Here is a 20,728-nt window from a genome sequence, read left to right on the forward strand (position 1 = left end):
TGGACGTATTCACCTTATACGTAATGTAAAATTCAATACTATTATGATTACTAGCTTTGAGGGTTGAATTCACAATGAGGTCACTAACTAATTCCATTTCAATACACAACACCAGGTCTAGTATGGCCAGACCTCCAGCAGCTCCAGAATGTGTTGTTCAAAGGGATTATCCCAAATGCACCCTGCTACCCTTGCCCAACTGTTTTCCTGTTTGCTTGAGGATTAAAATCTCCTGTGACTAACACCACATCTTTCTGACAAGCTTCCATGATCTCCTACTCCATTTCATTGTGTAATTACTGTTGGAGAGCCTCTGCTAAAGACTTCTCCCTTCCATTAATTCCCATCTCCATTCAAACCACTTTCGAAACACAGGAGATTCTGCAGATGTTGGAAATCTTGAGCACCACATATAAAGTGCTGGAAGAACTCAGTAAGTCAGGCTGCATCTATGGAGAGGATTACACAGTTGACATTTATTTATTTTAGTGGTACTGTGCAGAGTGGACCCTTCCAGCCTTTCAAGCCACACCATCCCAGCAACCCGACAACCCTGATTAACCGTAACCTAACCACGGGACAATTTACAATGATCAATTAACCTACCTGGTATGTCTTTGGATTGTGTAAGGAAACCAAAACACCCAGGGAAATCTCATACATTCCATGGGGAGGACGTACAGAGACTCTTTACAGAATGGCAGCGGAATTGAACTGCTAAATGCCCTAAGCAGTAAGAGCTTAGTGCTAACCGCCACACTACTGTGGTGACATTTTGAGGCAGATCTTGATGAAGGGTCTAATCCCAAAATATCGACTGTGTATTCTTCCCCGTAGATGTTGCCTGAGCCATTGAGTTCCTCCACACTTTGTGTGTGTTACTTCCAATTTCAGGTTGCCTGAAGTCGCACTATCCTTCTCTATGGTTGTTAGATAGTTAAACCTTTACCATTTCCTGTTTCCTGTCATTCAAAATCCAAGTCCAATCTATGCCATCCTGAAGTCAAGTCTCTGTAACGGTTACTGGACATGTTTATTATTACATGCAGCTTCAATTTGTTTTGTTTTGAATGCAATTTCCATTCAGGTACAACGTTGTTATCATTACCCCTATCCAGCAACCACAATTTGTTCTTAGATTTGCATTCTGTCCCTTTATGTCAGTCTATCTATTGTTTCACATATTATTACATCTCTTTCTAACTTTGTCAATATAATTTGGTATTTATTTGACTCTTTCATATCACACTTCCATTATTTAGTTTAAAATCTTTTCTACTTCACAAATTCTCCAGAACACTGATCTTAGCCTTGTTCAGGTGAAGGCCATCCCAATGGTACAGCTTCAGTTTCCTTTGCACTGGTCATTTTGTCCCATAACACAACATCAGTTTTTGAGCCAAGCATTCATTTCTCTGCACGACTTAAATAATATTCCAAAGATTATAACCTTTGATGTCCTGCTTCTGAATATAGTCCCTTGCTAATTATATTGATAATGCAGAACCTCTTTGCTCCATAAACATGTATCAAAATAGTTTAGAAATGTCTGATGGTTCAGAAAGTAAATATAGTAGAGGAGGCCACCCAATGCAGCCTCCTCTACATTGGTGAGACCTGACGTAAGTAGGGAGGGGGGAACCTCTTTCTCGAGCGCCTCTACTCTATCTGCCAAAAGCAACATATTTCATGGCCAACCTTTTTAATTCCTATCCCCATTTCCGTTCCAACGTGTTGGTCTATGGCCCTCCCTTTTGCTACAATGAAGCGCTCTCAGGGTGGAGGAGCAAGACCTCATATTTCAACTAGATAACCTCTAATCTCATGACATGAATATCACTTTCACCTTCTGGTAAAATTGTTTTTCCTTCCCGCTTTCCTCTTTTCCTATTCCCCACTCAAGTCTCTTACCTACTTCTGCCATCCTGCTATCACCTCTACCATGATCTATTCTCCTCTCTTGCATTCTCCTTTCCTTCTTCTCCAGCCCTTTACATTCCCACACACTTGGCTTCACCTATCACCTTCTAGCTAGTCCTCCTTCCCCTCCCCCCACCCTTTTATTCTGGCATCTTCCCCTTTCCTTTCCAGTCTGCAAAAAAGGTCTCACCCCAAAACCTCAACTGTTTATTCACTTCCATTGATGTTGCCTGAGCTGCTGAGTTCTTCCAGCACTTTGTGTGTGCTGTTCTGGATTTCCAGCATCTGCATTATCTCTTGTGTTTATAGCAAATGGTGATCAAGAAAATATCAGGTTAGATCACTTCTTTTTATCCCCCATAGGTATTCCAGTTAGTCTCAGCATTTTTGGGGTACAATTTGTAAGAAAATTCTTCTTTCTTCTGCTTTGCAGTGAATCCCCTAGAAAAATGATTGTTAGGTAAGAACAGAGTCAATTTATAGCACACGATCTATGATCACACATGAAGAAGAAATAGTCATAGAATTAGCATTATACTGCAGCGAAACAGGACCTTCTGTTCAGCTGGTTAATATCCATCGAAACCTTTCACATCCACATAGCTGTGCAAATGTTTTTCAAATTGTACAGTGGCATGCAAAAGTTTGGGAACCCCTGGTCAAAATTTCTGTTACTGTGAATAGTTAAGTGAGTAGAAGATGAAATGATCTCCAAAAGTCATAAAGTTAAAGATGAAACATTCTTTTCAACATTTTAAGATTAGTGTATTATTTTTGTTTTGTATATTTTTAGTGAAAAAAAGGAAAGGACCGCTATACAAAAGTTTGGGCATCCCAAGAGATTTGAGCTCTCAGATAAACTTTACCAAGGTCTCAGACCTTAATTAGCTTGTTAGGGCTATGGCTTGTTCATAGTCATCATTAGGAAAGGCCAGGTGATGCAAATTTCAAAGCTTTATAAATACTCTGACTCCTCAAACCTTGTCCCAACAATCAGCAGCCATGGGCTCCTCTAAGCAGCTCCCTAGCTGAAAATTCTCTGAAAATTAAAATAAATGATGCCCGCAAAGCAGGAGAAGGCTATAATAAGATAGCGTTTTCAGGTAGCTATTTCCTCAGTTCATAATGTAATTAAGCAATGGCAGTTAACAGGAACAGTAGAGGTCAAGTTGAGGTCTGAAAGACCAAGAAAACTTTCCGAGAGAACTGCTCGTAGGATTGCTAGAAAGACAAATCAAAACCCCTGTCTGACTGCAAAAGACCTCCGGGAAGATTTAGCAGACTCTGGAGTGGTGCTGCACTGTTCTACTGTGCAGCAACATCTGCTCAATTCTGACCTTCATGGAAGAGTCATCAGAAGAAAACCTTTCCTGTGTCCTCACCACAAAATTCAGCGTCAGAAGTTTGCAAAGGAACATCTAAACAAGCCTGATGCATTTTGGAAACAAAACCTGTGGACTGATGAAGTTAGAATAGAACATTTTGGCCGCAATGAGCAAAGATTTGTTTGGAGATAAAAGGGTGCAGAACTTCATGAAAAGAACACCTCTCCAACTGTTAAGCACGGGGGTGGATCGATCATGCTTTGGGCTTTTGTTGCAGCCAGTGGCACGGGGAACATTTCACTGGTAGAGGGAGGAATTAATTCAATTAAGTATCAGCAAATTCTGGAAGCAAACATCACACCGTCTGTAAAAAAGCTGAAGATGAAAAGAGGATGGCTTCTACAACAGGATAATGATCCTAAACACACCTCAAAATCCACAATGGACTACCTCAAGAGGTGCAAGCTGAAGGTTTTGCCATGGCCCTCACAGTCCCCTGACCTAAACATCATCGAAAATCTGTAGATAGACCTCAAAAGAGCAGTGCATGCAAGGCAGCCCAAGAATCTCACAGAACTAGAAGCCTTTTGCAAGGAAGAATGGGCAAAAATCCCCCAAACAAGAATTGAAAGACTCTTAGCTGGCTATAGAAAATGCTTACAAGCTGTGATAATTGCCAAAGGGGGTGTTATTAAGTACTGACCATGCAAGGTGCCCAAACTTTTGCTTCGGGCCCTTTTCCTTTTTCATTATTTTGAAACTGTAAAAAGATGGAAGTAAAAAAGTAATCTTGCTTAAAATATTAAAGAATTATGTCATCTTTAACTTTATGCCTTTTGGAAATCAGGTCATCTTTTACTCGCTCAGCTATTCATAGTAACAGAAATTCTGACCAGGGTGCCCGAACTTTTGCATGCCACTGTATCTGTGTCAACAACTTCCTTTGAAATCATGTTCCATATACACACTATCATCTGTTTGAAGAGGTATCCCCTGAGTCCTTTTTAAACCATTCCCCCCTCATTTTCCCCTCTGGTTTTTAATTTTCTCTTCCCTGGGGGAAAAAAATCTGTGTATTCACCCTATCTATGCTCGTTGTCAGTTTATCCACTTTTAAGGTCACACCGCGGTCTTTTTTGTTCTAAAGAATAAAATTCTAGCCTGCCCAACTTCTTCCTATATAAGACCCTGAAGTCCTAACCAATTCTTCTAAATCTTATTTGCAATTTTTTCCAGTTTAATATCTTATAACAACGTAACCAAAACTGTACACAAATAATGAAACAAGCTCATTCATTGTTTCTGCAATATAAATTGTGATAAAAGTACTCGGTATTTTAGATCCTGGAGTTTATAGAATTTATATTTTTCAGAATAACATCAAACTACTTGTGAGAAGAGGGATTTCTTCCTTAATTTGGATATCCATGGGATGCTACATCAGTAACCATTTGGCTGATGAAATAAATGTGATCTTGTTCTATTTAAAAATTTAATATGCCTACTGCAGATCATGTTACTGTGAATTTAAAATGCAGGGACATCTGGGAAATTAATTATTAAATAATTACTTCCTACGGATCTTTCATCATTCCCTGCAAAGCAAAGGATGTGTACTTTGAAATTACTTTATGTACCAACATCTGTGAATTAATACAAGTTAGAAATTTTCAATAAGCTCAAGTACCTGGAGCCACATGCAGTGTTCATATTACACCCAGGAATTATATTTATTCAACATCAGAAAAGGCAAATAATCAGACAACTGAATTTGCAGTGGTTTTGTGAAAACAGAACTCTGGGTGTAGGTTGAGTGCTGTTCTTGTCAACTGCATGGCTCAACAATTAATTACAACACTGCATTTACACTAAAATAAGTGAACCTTAACAACAGGAAGCCATCTGCACTATCTGGAAATATTAAAAGTTTGTGACACAGTAGCTTTGCCTTCTAGAATACACCAATTTCTGAAAGCTTTGAAAGAAAAACAACAAAGATGTATGCAAAAAGGCTCTTGACTCAAGTCACAGATAAATCACAAGCTATACATTTGGCAGTATTTACAATGCAAGGGCTGAGTGTGTCTGTTACATAGATAATGCCAACACTTGGCTAATTTAAACATACTCGATGCCTCATTACAAGTTTGTCACAGTAAAACACGTTGTAGAATACATTCCAGAATCTCTTTCAAGTCCATTTTCTAAAATAAACATTATTTTCTAAATTTTTAGCATCAGGCTTGGCTTTGTACTAGCACTTCTTCATTAATATCAGAAGATTGTGGGTTGCAAGCCTTATTCCATAACCTACAATATTACTTTAATGCAGCATTAAGGAATACTGTGCTGCTGGAGGTGGCATTGTTTTTATGGCAGGATGGCAGTTACAGTGATGTTTGGTACAATCCCCATCTAACATACATCTGCAATAATGATTTTTTTGCTCCTAGGAAATTCTGCACTGGGAGTCCCAGGTACCTCATAATCTAAAGCACACAATTAGTCTTCAGACTAATTGGCATTAAAACAAATTACAGCTTTATCATTGTACTTTGAGCAGCAAAATGGGACAAACTCAAAATCCAAATGTATCAGTGTTTGTAATAAGGGGTGTATAACAGAAATGTGGTCTTGCAACTGCATTAGATTAGTAATCTATCCTTTTGGAGTAATGATACAGAGCACAAATTCAAATCTGATCATTATAGTGGGGATTTCAAATTTAGCTTCAAACATAATACTGAATAAAAAGCTACTATAAAGTTGAGTATCAATAAAACTGCCCTCAAAATTATTGTTCTGACATGAAAATCTCTGGATCTTGCTCTTTAATATTGTTTTATAGAGAAAACTTCTGTTCTGTTTAAGATCTGACCTCAGACCCACAGGAATGTGATTGTTTCGTCACCACCCCCTATCAAGGTCTTGCGTGTCACCTAGCTAAGACCGCAAGACATTGGAGCAGAATTAGACTATTTGGCCCATTGAGTCTGCTCCACCATTCCATCATGGCTGATTTATTATCCCCCTTGACCACATCCTCCTGCTGTCTCCCTATAACCTTTGACGCTTTGATTAATCAAGCTTTAAATTTACACATTGACTTGACCTCCACATCTGTCTGTGGTAATGAATTCTGCAAATTATCCACTCTTTGGCTAAAGAAATTCCTCCTCATCTCTATTCTAAATGGACATCACTCTACATGGCATGGTAGCCTAGTGGTTAAGTTAGCACAACGCTTTATAGTACAGGTGACCTGGGTCCAATTCCTGCTGCTGCCTGTAAGGAGTCTCTGTGTTCTTCCTGTGACCCCATGGGTTTCCTCCAGGTGCTCCAGTTTCCCACACCCCAAGGATGTACTAATTGCTAGGTTATTGGTAGATCATCGTAAATAGTCCCTTGATTAAACTCAGATTAAATCAGAGCATTTCTGGGTGGCATGGCTCAAAAGATCGTGCTAATTCTCAATAAATAAATAAACACATTATGTAGCTGTACTATAAAAGGATGACAAAGTAAATAACAATTGAGGGCTGATCTGAGAAATCAAGTTTAGACAGGGAATAGATAAGGATACAAACAACTCAGTTGAAAAGTCCTCCACGTATCAAAACTGGAATACCCAAGCAGACCCAGAAACTTAATCACAATATTGCATCGTTCAGGTAATGCTTCAACTGTATAGGCAGATCCACTAGAGTTGGAAATTTTTGAAGAGGAAAGGGACTGAACATTAGGAACAGGAATTGGTCACGTGTCCCCTCAAGATTCATCCAATCTAGATTTTATTTGATCTAGAATGAGGCACTTTTAATTCTGCACATTATTCTGTGCCCCTATGTTCCTGATGTGAAACAAAAGTACTAGAGAGCTGTATGACTTTAAAGCTCATAAATTTAATAGGGAGTAGGTCCTGTGATTAAACTGTGATTAACTTGACCATACCCAAAACACAAAATATTCATTTACTCAATATTTACGTTCTCTACTCATTATTCAAAGACCAACAGCCTGAACAGTCCTATCTTTTTTTGCATAAAACACCACTGTGAATCAGTAGTCCAGTTTCCACATCAAACGCATGGAATTGTTAAGACCTACTTTTTCCTGTTGCCCAAGCTGCCAATGCCAAAATAATCACATTTAGGAATGATCAAGGGGCCAGAACTGAAGGATCAGAGTTGTAGGGTTGTTGGAGAAACTTACAGAGACAGGCAGGGGCAAAGCATTGGAGTGATGAAAAAAGACAGGAATTTTAAAATCAAGGCATTGCTCAGTGAGCAGTAAATGAACATAAAAGTATAGTATTAACAATGATAGCTATGTGGTAGGCAGCAGAGATTTAAATGACAAATTTATAGAGGTATAACAAATAACCTCAGACAGGAAGGTGTTGAATTTGGTATGCCTAAAGCTAACAAGCCTGAGAATTGCAGCATCAGAATAATGAGGCTCGGGTAGAAGAGCATTTGTGATTTTAATTGCGAAATCAAAGATATTATCTGAGACTGGTGAAAATCTATCCCAAAAGTGAAACCACAACATTTTTCAGGATTCTTTTTCCTATATTCTACATGAAGTAAAACAGTATGTATTTTGCAAATGAAGTGCTGAGGGAATATAATCTAGCAAACCCAAAAACTTCTCTCATTTAACACTGACAACTCAAACCATCTCCTGCATTCCTAAGTTATGCATTGTCCTTCATGAAAAAACAGATAATGTAGCTTATAGCCTTGAGCCTTGATCATAATCCTAAATATAGAAAGAATTTAAGAGAAAACAGCTTTTCATAAATAGGGCACTTTGGGGGAGGGGGGCAATAATAATAAAAAGCACAGAAAATTTATTATCCGAGACAGCCAACAGATTTGCTCAGCTGCTGGTTTAATAATTAAATTAGTCAAGTTTCTTTCTGGAGTTTATTTTGTTAATCTTTTCACTAAGACTCAATCAACATGACCCTGCCAAATGTGCCCACTGACAATCAAATCAGAGGAATCCAAAAGCACTTCATGTTTTGGCAGTTGCAAGAATATCCAATCACATTTCTCCATTTAAAACTTTGATCCTTTTCTTTTGTTTTAGTTGGCCAAAACACATGCATGTGTAACATTAAGAAAACTTCCAAACTGCCGGAACAGGCTCATGACACAACCAGAGACTTTTTTTTAGTTTAAATCAACAATTTCTTCAGATCAGTTTATAAACAAAAATTCACCATGAAGACATAGTCACATTACTGACTAAATCATAAATAAATAAACCAGTCTTCCAAAACACATACATATTTCATTTATTTTAAACTAAACTGAGAATAGTAGTTCTGCTTGTGAAATATAAATCTTTTGAAAGAAACAATAAAATTCAAACCTAAAAGAATTCTTAGGTCAAAATGACAAGGGATCAATTATTTTTATTATAATCTATCAGATTTTGGAAAAGGCTAAAAGGAAAGCTTGGATTGGTGAAAGATCATCACAAAAGGCCTAGCACTGTCTAAGAACTTAGTTTGGAACAAACAAATCCACTCAGCTGTTTACCAGCCATGGTCACCACCACACAAAATCTATTCCTCTCTACTCTAGATTTTTCACAAGGAAGCCAGCCATTATCCAATTGGCAAACCATAAGCAATGCAGTGACTTATTGAATGGCAATCTCATTGAGATGCTCTGTCAGCCATGTTCCCATGTTTGCTATTTTCACCATGTTGCAGCAGCTGTCAAAGCTATCAAAATACCAGAACACTCATGTATTCATAATTATCTAAGAACTATGGTATAAAATCTAGAACAACTCCACTTTATTTAACATTTTGACCAACTCACCAAGTAACATAAAATTGAGATGAAATATTTTTATTGAAGCAGAATAGCAGGTGGTTCAGTGGCTCCACTGAATGAGCACATCATTGGATAAAAAACATTGTTTTAATTCTCTTTCACTATAAGTGCATGGGATACAAAATTGGTCTTGCGTTTTGTTGATCATTGTTTCTCAAAGGTTAAGAAACAAAAAAGGATAGACAATAAATGCTGGTTTTTGACAGTGTCACTCATATTGTGTAGTTAAATTAAAAATAAGGGAAAGGCTAGCTAATTGATAATTTTAGTGCAGAAAAGTTTGAAAATACCTGTCCCCCTAAAAATTTCCACTGGGATTACTTTTTCCATAATTTCCCTTGTCCATTCGTCCCTCCCCACTAATGTCACACCAGCAAGTATCCCTGCAAGCAACTGAAATGCAACACCTGCCCATTCACCTTTTCCCTCAACTCCATTAACAGCCCCAAACAGTCTTTCCAGGTGAGGCAAGACTTTACTGCAAACTTGTTTGGGTCATCAATTGTATCCAGTGCTCCCGCTGTGGTCTCCTCTAAGTTTGGTTTGATCCAACATAAATTGAGGGGTAGTTTTGTCAAGCACCTCTGCTCCATCTGCAAAAAGTGGTATTTCCCCATGGCCAACCACTTTAATTCGTATCCCCATTCTTGTTCTGATATGTCAGTCAATTGCCTTATCTTCTGCCACAATGAGGCTACCCTCAAGGTGGAGGAGCAACACCACATATTCCACCTAGGTAGCCTCAGACCTGATGGCATGAACATCCCTTTTTCTTTCCAGTGAAATTTTCCTCTTTCCCCCTTCCCTCTTCTCATCTCCACTCTGTCCTCTTAACTCTTCTCCTCACCTGCCAATCATCTCCCCTGGTCCCCTTCTCCCATGGTGCACTCCTCTCTCCTATCAGATTACTTTTTCTCTAGGCCTTTGCCTTTTCATATATCACCTTCCAGTTTCTTACTTCATCCCCTCCCCTACCCACTTGGCTTCAACTATCACCTTCTAACTTGTCTTATTTTCCCTCCCCCCACACTTTTATTCTGGCATCTTCTCCCTTCCTTTCCAGCCTTGATGAACGGTCTCGGCCTGAAATGTTGACTCATTTATTGACTTCCACAGATGCTGCCTGACCTGCTGAGTTCCTCCCACATTTTCTTGTGTGTTGCTCTGGATTTCCAGTAATCTATAGAGTAACTTGTGTTCATGTGATGGAATTGTCCAAAATAGTGAGGTATTTAGAGGAAGAAACTCTCACTATGCAAGAATCAAAGGATATAAATGTATGGTCACCCACACAAAAAAAGCAACATGAAAATTATTTTTAATGTAGAATATAGTAAATATCAAGAATACATTGCCCGACAAGTTGGCAGAAGCTAATTCTACCTTTCAGGAGCATTTGCTTTCAGGAGAATATTTCATCAATAATTGAAATAAAAAAATGCAGGGAAATTGGGTGGATGGGGTGCAGGCGAAGATGTTAAATCACCTGTAATGACATAAAAAGATAAATGCTTTAGTTAGGCAAACTAGCACCAATCTTCATTGAAGTGTCTGCAATGGAAAGGGTAAGCACCTCTTAGTTTCTAAGTGGCAACGTCTCAGAGGATCTATTGTGGGCCCCACGTAGATGCAACCATGAAGGAGGTGCATTTCTATTTTCTTTGAAGTTTCAGGAGACTTGGCATATCATCGAAGGTTCTGAGAAACCTCTACAGATGTACAGTGAAAAGCGTTCTGACTGGTTCAATTACAGCCTGGTCTGGGAATTCCAATGCACAGGACCACAAGAGGCTACAGAGAGTGGTGGAATTGGCCTGTTCCATCAAAGGTTCAGCTATTCCCACCATTGAGGACATCCACAAGAAATAATGTCTCAGGAAGGTGACATCCATCACTAAGGACCCGTCATCTAGGCCACATCCTCTTCTCATTGCTACCATCCGGCAGAAGGTACAGAGCCTGAAGGTCCATGTATTAAGGTTCAACAGCAGCTTCTTCCCCAATGCTATCAGATGCTCAAACCAAACTGGAAAGCCCTAATTCTACCTAGATTATATTTCTCTCAACTTGTACGAATGTTGTTATGCTTATTTTATCATGCAAGTCATATATAATTTATGTTCATTTATGTTTATGTAATTTATGTTTATCATGTCTGTAATGTTCTGTGCTACTGCTGCTACAATAAACTACATTTTATGACATTTATACTAGGGATATATGCAAATTATAACAAACTTGACAATAAATGTTACATTTATTATTGTAGCCAGAATGACAGTGAATGAATTAAATTAATAATAAAAGATACATGCTGATAGGTCCAGGGAGGCAAATCTTTAGAAACAATGTTGTTTATAGATAATTCTCAATAGTTTAGGGAGGAATGACTCATTATGATCTTGATGGACGTCAACAATCTCAAGTGAAAGTGTGATAACAGGACTGTAAAGGGGAATAATTTTGAGTTACCCAACCTCTGATGATTTATAATTATGATAGAGACACAAGAGACCGCAGATACTGCAATCTGGAACAACATATCTGATGCAGGGCTTCAGCCCAAAACATTGACAATTTCTTTCTTCCCACAGATGCTTTTCAATCCAGAGAGTTCTTCCAGGAAATTATGTTGTATAAAATCCTAACAAGTTTAAGAGCATTATCAATTGACACTGTTACTTTTTACAGGTACACTATCATGTATGTTTTGATTATCATTAATTATTAATAAATAGAGGTGGGGTGCTGTTGGGAGAGTGAAAACTGAGTGGGAAATCCAACTATGGGTATTCATTCACTGAACTTGCATGTTCATAGTAAGAATATTTTGGAGCAGATAGTGGGTAAAGATAGAAGACAACTTCTTTACAATTGTTTCGTCAAAAACTCAAGTACCATTCTACTCTAATCAACCTAACAGAAGTTTCCATAAAACTTGCAAGCAATGCCCTGTGCATCACTGTTGCCCACAAAGCCATGCCTGTGATAATTGGCCCAGTTCAGTCAGTTACAGAGTTGTTTTTTTTTTAAGAACAAGTTATTTTCCTTATTCTTTTTAGAAAAGTTAATTTTACATTATTATGCCTACGATGTTGTGAAGATATTTTTCATTCAATCACATGAAATTCTACTACAATCTTATTTCTATGCAACTTAAGGACAAAAAATAAACGAAAACAAAATGTCACACTTTACTTACTGCAATCAATTGTAAGTTTTAAATTTATTGGGGGTGGCAGGGATTCAAAGATTTAAATTGATACCAGTATAATTTAAGTGCAATTAGTTTTATTTAAACAGGTATTTGCTCAACTATCCCCATTTTAACATCGGGTATTTAAGGGGGTTTCGTCTCTTATGTTACTGCGTAGGCTAATTAAAATGGTTTCTTTGTTATGTTATATTTGGGAATGCTTCTTTGTTATGTTAAATGCTGAGAAAGTCCTCCCGCTAGCAGTTCGTTGAATCACGTTACTGATAAGATGATGTTATGAACCAATAGGGATAGTTGTTATGTTTTTGGTGTATCTGTAAGATATTGTATGTGCGGGGTTTTGGGGCAGAAGGCGGGAGAGAGAGAGACAGAGGATGGACCAGGTGCTGTGAGGTCCGCTAACGAGGTCGGACCCCGAGCGGGTCGTTCGCCGAGGAGACGGACATGGACTTGTGTGGAGCGTCTGGTCGACCACTGTTGTTGGTTCCAGGCGGCCGGTCGAGGTGGTCCGAGGGGTCGCAGGGTGAAGAAGGGTCCTGAGCTCCAACTGTTTGTGCACGAAGAAATGAACTTTGATAAGTGTGGCGCCTTTTATTTTCCCTTTATATTTTATTTTCTATTAATTATATAGTTCCAGTAATATCTATAAACTGTAAATCATTTAATCGTATCTGGTGTATTGTCTGTTAAGTGGGCGGGGTGGGGTACATCACACAGCATCCACACAAACTAATTAGCCAGTTCGGCGGGGCCGAGGACTGTTTCCCTAGACGACAGAGAGCCGAGTGACCCTGAGGCTGGCCAGGGGGGCTACAGGTAGAAAGTAAGCATGGCAGCAAAATTGAACAGAGTAAACCCTGAGAGCATATCCTGGCTAAGGGCACACAGAACTCAATTCATATTTTCCAGTCCATAAAGAGAAGTTAGGTTTCAGCCAGAGCAGATCTCTCTCCAACCTCGTTCAAAATGTTACTACATGTAAAATAAATGAGCTGCTTGCTGGAGAAATTCAGTGGGTCTAGCAGTATCAATGGAGAGAAATGGAGAATGGACTTTCCTGGTCAAGAGCCTTAATCATGACATGTCTGTGCCTCAACTACAAAACTATGATTCTATAAAATTTAATCCTGAAATAAGATAAATAATGTGAATAACATACTTGGGAGTATTCAGACAGTGGTGCACACCTCCATATCTTCTGTTTACAATTTTATTCACACTCACATTATGGAAATATGCAAGATTCTGCAGCTATGTTTTATTGCTTGAAAGAAAACATTTCCTTATCCTTTGATAGTGGTCTTTCACCCACTATATGCATTTGATAGTGTCTGCATTTTAAAATTAGTCTCTGTCTTCATACTTCTTACCAGCATTATGCCAAGTGTATCCATTTTATGGCCACAAGATTTTACCTTTGACATATTTATCCTGATGTGTCCCAATTAACTGGAATCCACAGTATTTGTTTCACCTGACTTACAGAAATGTTTGTTGAACAATTGTTTTTATGAAACAACCTCAGTTTGAACAACAATACTTCCCTTTTAATTGTTTATTTCTTGTTTTCCATGAATAGAAACTACAAAATGTTACATATGCACATATCGCAGAGAACCACATCCTTCTGATCAACACAAATTAATTTATGCTCACTACCTTAAAGCATGATTCAAAGGTGGAAATGAGAGATCAGTGAATGTATCCAAGTTTCCTGAATATGTCTATAAAATTCTATGATCAGGTTCAGCTATTATATTTTCTTGATGATTTAGAGTTATCCGTACACAAGTATAGTATAAAGAACAGCATTCCATACATTTTGCCTGAATTTTTTTTTATTGTCAAGGAAGTCGATGAGAATCACCATCTGTCTATGAAGGGCTGTGAACAAACACAAAAGCAAATCTATGCTTTTTGAAAAAGTTATTTAACTGCTTGAGTTTAAGAAAAATCTGCTGAAAATGGAAAAATCCAACAGAGAAATAAAACGTAGGAGAATTGACTTCTATATATCAAGTAAGCCATGGAAGTCTAATCTAAAATGTTCAGCACATGGGATCCAGGGCAAGTTGGCAAAAGGGATCTAACTTGGCAATAGGATACACAGGGTGGTGATAGAGGGTTGTTCTTTTGACTGGATATGTGAACCTAGAGGCGTTCCATAGGGATTAAGTGCTGTGACACTTGCTGTTTGTTAATGATTTGGATGTGGATGTAAAAGACATGATTCCTAAATTCAGAAATCACTAAAAATGATGGAATTGTTGATAATGTGGTGGGTAGTCATTGGCTAGGGGGTGACATTGACATGTTGCTGATATTGGTGATGGATATGGAGCTTAATCTTGATTAATGTGAGGCGATGCATTTTGCAAATACTAATGAGATTAGGACATACACCATGAATGGACGGGTCCTAGGAAGTACTGCGAAAAAGGACATTTGTGTGCATGTCCACAGATCCCTGAAGATGACAGCACAGATAGATTATGTAGCTAAGGTGGCACATGGGAAACTGAGCTTCATTAGACTGGATAATGAATATGAGATCAGAGAGGTTTATGCTTCAACTTTAGAAAACATTGATTAGACCTCAGCTGGAGTATTACATAAAGTTCTGATCACCGCACTATAGGAACGATGTTAACAGTGCTGAAGAAGCAGCAGGGAAATTCACCAGGATGTTGCCTGGGATGCAGCATTTCAATCTTGAGCAGAGATAGGAAAAGCTATGTCTGTTCTCCCCAGAGGGGAATTGGTTAAGAGGGGCGTAATTGAGGTATATTAAATTATGAGAGTTCACTGCAGGGAAGTTTTCCGCATATCAGTGGTGAATAAAATAAGAAATTTGGGGTAAGTAATAAGAGATTTGGTGTACAGGGAGGAGGGGGGAATGCTTTCCACCCAAAGGTGCGTACCTGGAATATGCTGTCAGGAAGAGTACTGGAAGCAGAATCACTGTGTTAGATTTTTTAACATCAATTCAAACGAAGACACAGGAGTCTGGGAATAGGGTCTAACTGAGTTTACTTTAAGCAAGGTGTGTACTTGTCATGTGGTAAAGTGATGGCATATGCAATTCATATACACTCACAAAGATTACTCAAATATTACTGAAATATTAAATACACAACGTGCTGACAGATCTGCAAGTATTGCACTTACAATACCTAGGCATAAAAGGGTCCATGGTAAGTGCTAGAAGATGGGATTAATACAGATGAGAGACTAATATCTGGTTTAGCCTGTTTGAGGGGGGACGGGGTACTGAAGATTGAAGTCCAAAAGTCGAAGCCCAAAGGCTTGGAAGACAGGAGGTCTGGGGTAGGAGGACTATTTGCATGGGAGGGTGTGGTGTGAGGGAGGAAAGGCCTTGTTTTGCTGTAGTTGTTTTGTTTCTTGTTGCATTCTGTGTTTTTCTGCCAAGCATGGTGATCATGCTATGCTGACGCTGAAATGTGTGGTGACACTTGCAAGCTGCCTCCCAGCACATTCTTGAGTATGTTGGCAGTTAAAACAAATGACTAATTTCACTGCATGCTTTGCTGTATATCTGAATTTGAATCTGGACCTGGCCACAGTTCCATACAGTATGACTCAATAACTTAAAGCACATAATACTGAGGATATTATGACATGTACTGGATAATGGGTAATGCTCCGTAAGTAGAGCAGGAAGGGTGTAACTAGTGGGGTGCTGTAAGGATTGGTGTCAGGTCCACACTATTCACAATCTACACCCATGATCTGGATGAGAGGATGGAGTGTAATGTATCCATTTGATCTGATGATAAAAACTCAGATGCATTGTGGTTTGTGTGGTTGTGATGCAGGGAGGCGTTAAGGTGTATCCGCAACTTAAGTCGATAGATGAGGTTATGCAGTTGGAAAATAATGTGCAAAAAAATATAAGATTAACTATTTTGAGGGTAATGAAAGGTAGAGTAATTTTTAAATGGTGAGAGATCAAAAGTGATTCAAATTAAAGATGTATCTGGATGCCTTTGTACACAAATCACTGTAAGTTAACACACAAGAGCAGCAAGCAAGCAGAAAGGTAAATGGTGTGTTAGTCTTCATTACACAAAGCTTTGTGTACAGTAGTGGAAATGCCTTTATCCAATTCCAGCCCTATTTAGTCACATCTGAAATATTGCCAAATCTGCTTTTCTCTACTAGGGATATATTTGTAAAAGAGGAGGTCCTGCATAGATTAACTAGAAAGATACTTGGCATGGTGGATTTGTCACAGGAGGATAGAATAAGCTTATTTAACTAATATTCTCCAGGATTTAGAACAATTATACTGTTAACATTGCCCCTGCTTGGGGTACTTAGAACTAGGGTTCACTGTCCTATAACTAAGGATTAATCATTCAGGACATACAAAATGCAACTTTGTGTCACCTAAAAGTTGGCAAAGGGTGGAATAGGTATGGCCTACTCCTGCTTGTATTTCTAATGTTAACATGTTGAGAAAGTTAATTTGAGGCCAAAATATTTGTATGATTTCTACCTTTACAGGATTCTGATTCACCATTAATGTTTCAAAATTAGTCAGCATACAAAAAGGCCTGAGAACCACTCAGTCAAAGTATGCCTGCAGTGATTTAGGCCTCAGATCAGCACTAACCTGCTGTTAATCCTCTTCTGGACATTTTTTTCCTGTCTTGGTAAACCTGATGGAATTCATGTTGCACTATTCAGTAACATGATAAGTGTTACTTTCAACAGAAACATACAGTAATTGACATAAAAGTTGCTGGTAAGAGTCTCTTACTAGCTCTTCTTCCAGTTAGTCCTGACGAAGGGTCTCGGCCCGAAATGTCAACTGTACCTCTTCCTAGAGATGCTGCCTGGCCTGCTGCGTTCACCAGCAACTTTTATGTGTGTTGCTTGAAATTCCAGCATCTGCAGATTTCCTCGTGTTTACAGTAATTGAGTCATTTTTTAAAATCATATATGAATTTGTTATTTTGGAACAAGCTGCATTTACACTATGATATAAATGCTGAATAAGGAGCAAGCTAGAGTTCGAAGAAGTGTACACTATGTCTTAATGTGACGTAACAAAATATTACTGCTAGAAGTGGTTGAGGCAGGTTCGATGCTGTCGTTTAAAGTTAAATTGGATAGATATATGGACAGCAAAGGAATGGAGGGTTATGGGCTGAGTGCAGGTCGGTGGGACTAGGATAGGGTAAGAGTTTGGCACGGACTAGAAGGGCCGAGATGGCCTGTTTCCGTGCTGTAATTGTTATATGGTTACTGCTATAAAAACCTTTATGTGGCATTTGTATTTGGTCCTCTGGGCTTGAGAATAACTAATGGAATGTTTATTGAGAAAACAGAAGAACACATTTCAAAGATTATTTTACTATTTTTATTAGTGAACTGCAAGCAGCACTTTTACTATTTTTTTCATTTTCATTAAGCAGCAACTGACTTTGCATATTATACTTTGAACTTTCACCATGAATTGCAAATGAGAAGCACATGTTTTCTGTCATTTAAGAAATTAATTTTGTAAAATTATGCAACTAACACCAGCTTTCACTGCCTATTACATTTCAGACCAATGTCTAATTCTGGATGGCAGGCTTCTTATATTCTAGTAAATAGGTTAATACAGAACAATAGTAATTTAATAAATAATATATAATTTTTCATTACGTAAAGCCAATGTAACTATTGCATATCATGTACTTCAAACAGAAAAAAATCAAAAGGATAGTTAATTTAGAAAGTAAATTCACAGGAGATCAACAATGATTTGAAGGAATGAGACATTACAATAGTCTGCTTTATATGGCATTATTTAAATGTTTAATTCAATTGGCATGAGACGGCAATGTGTGCTCTGATGTCTTTGCGCCCAAACAATAACACTCCTCTTTGGGTTACTGAGTGAATTTTGTTACTCTTTTTTGTTCCATAGTTCAGTATAGTAAATTAGAAAATTCAAAATTATATTCTGTAAGTGGCAAAAGAGTTTTTGCTTTTTCTTTGCTTTAATTTCCACCTCTTAAACTATGTTTCACCACTCCTATAGATTTTTAAAATTACTACACATACTACTTGTACTAACACCTTTGCCACTAACATTCATTCTGCCTTTAAATACCATTCTGTCCACAAATACAGAGTTGTGGACACAGTTCTACACATCATGGAAACTAGGCTCCCTTCCATGAAATCTGCCTACCCTTCTCACTGCCTCAGTAAAGCAACTGATATAATCAAAGATGCCAACCACACTGGACATTCTCTCTTCTTGCCCCTCCATTGGGCAGAAGGTACAAAATCCTGAAAGCATATATCCTGTTATGCACTTAAATGGACTCATAACCTCACAATCTACCTTGTTATGGCCTTGCACCATACTGCCTATCTGCACTGTACCTTCTAGGTAACTGTAACACCTTATTCTACATTCTTTTATTGTTTTCCTCTGCTCTACCTCAATGTATTGTTGCAATGAAATGATCTGTGTGGATGGCATGTAAAACAAACTTCTTCACTGTAGAGTTATGGCATACAAACAAGCTCTCTGGCCCATCTAGTCTGTGCCAAACTGTTATTCTGTATAGTCCCACTGACCTGCACCTGGACCACAGCTGTCCATACTCCTCCCATCTATGTATTTATCCAAAGTTCTTTTACGTGTTGAAATTGAACCCTCATCCACCAATTCAGCTGACAGCTTATTCCACAATTGCACCACTCTCTGACTGAAGTTGTCCTTCCTCAAGTTTCTCTTTTTTAAAAAACTTTCACCCTTAACCTATGACCTCTATAGTTCCAACCTCACCCAACCTCAGATGAAAAAGCTTGCTTGCACTTAAGCTATCTATACATCACTCAATTTTGTATACCGCTATCAAATCTCACCCCACTCTCCAGTGAATAAGTCAACCTTCCCCTATAACTCAGGCCCTCAACTCCTGGCAATGTTCTTGTAATTTTTTCCTGTACTGCACGGAATATTCCAAATTGCCCTGACCAATGTCTTATACAACTTGGACAGAACATCCCAACTCCTTTACTCAATACACTGTTTTACAAAGGCCAATGTGCCAAAAGCTCTCTTTACAATCTTCTTTAATTATGGTGACTCTTTCAAGGAATCATGGATCTGTATTCCCAGATCCCCCTGTTCTACTGCATTCCTCAATGAACTACCATTCACAGTGTAAACCCAACCCTGGTTTATTCTCCCAAAATGTAACACCTCACACTTGTCTGCATTAAATTCCATTTGCCACTTTTAAGCCCATTTTTCCAGCTGGGCCAGATCCCATTGCAAGTTTTAATAGGCTTCCTCACTGTCCACTATGCCCTAATCTTAGTGTCATCCACAAATAACACTAGGGGTTGATGATCAGTAATGAGGGTAAACTCCCTCTCCCCCATACAAGTACTGGTTGATATGCTTTAGACGCCAAACTAGACTGAAGGTCTCACTGTCAATTTGTGTGTAATTTTTCTCTGCAGTGGTAAGGGAACATGATGCAAAGGCTATGGAGTGTTCACTTCCATCACTCGTAATGTGCAACATGACTGTAGCTGTACAATACAGCAACGTATTATAGGCAAGTTTCTCTGTACGATATGAATCATAATGTGTGAGTATAGTGTCTGATGTCACCATGTCCTTTACCTTTTGGAAAGTCACCTCACACAGCTTTGTTCATTGCTATTTCTTCCCGATCTGTACTAATGAGTTCCAGGGGTGGAGCACTGTAGTCAGGTTTAGCAGAAACCTGTTTTAGGAATTGACAAATTCGTAAAAGAACCGCAACTGTGACATGTCGTTTGGCCTTGGAACATCCAACACTGCTTGAATTTTCTCAGCACACTGTGTAAATCTTGTGCATCAGTGGTGTGGTCACAGTAAGTTACATTATGCTCATAATCTTTTTAACACCGTCTTGAGATTTTGGAGACATTCCTAGTCGTCCTCACTGATAACAATGTCATCATCCAGCTAACACTGAGCGCCTGGCAGCCTTGCAGGACCTGGTCCATAGCTTTCTGCCAGATGCAGGTATAGGTACTACTTCAAAAGTAAGCCTATTATATTGATAAAGCCCCTTTGTGACTGTTTACGGTGAGAACCACTTTGAACTCTTCTTCCATCTGTAGGTAGGCCCTAACTAAGTCCACGTTGCTAAAGTGTTTCCCTCCAGGAAGGTTTGCAAAAATATCCTCTATCCTGGGCAGAGAGTATTGACCCACTTTGAGTACTGGTTTGATGGTGACCTTAAAATCACCACAGATCCTGACAGACACATTCTGAAGGTAATGATCTTTCAGTACTGGTTTGATGGTGAACTTAAGATCACCACAGATCTTGAAAGGCCCTTTCTTCTAGGCTACTGTGACCACTGATGATGCCCATGGGTTCCACT

At 38.6% G+C, this 20,728-nt stretch overlaps 1 protein-coding gene across 11 annotated transcripts in view; it reads right to left on the reverse strand.

Moving 5' to 3' along the window:
- LOC140202653 (ELKS/Rab6-interacting/CAST family member 1-like) overlaps positions 1–20,728 on the reverse strand; it is a 754,922-nt gene that overhangs the window by 465,746 nt on the left and 268,448 nt on the right. The window contains exon 16 of one of the 11 annotated variants that reach the window (XM_072267771.1): positions 10,459–10,583. The exons of 8 other annotated variants lie outside the window; for them this stretch is intronic. In XM_072267771.1, the coding sequence (XP_072123872.1) occupies positions 10,580–10,583 (4 nt within the window). In that variant the 3' untranslated portion in view covers positions 10,459–10,579. Of the gene's footprint in view, positions 1–10,458; positions 10,584–11,412; positions 12,862–16,950; positions 16,997–20,728 lie in introns of those variants that run through there. 2 more of the 11 variants (XM_072267767.1, XM_072267770.1) reach the window with 2 other exon arrangements.

This window comes from Mobula birostris, chromosome 9 (assembly GCF_030028105.1).
Source record: "Mobula birostris isolate sMobBir1 chromosome 9, sMobBir1.hap1, whole genome shotgun sequence".
Lineage (NCBI taxonomy): Eukaryota > Metazoa > Chordata > Chondrichthyes > Myliobatiformes > Myliobatidae > Mobula > Mobula birostris.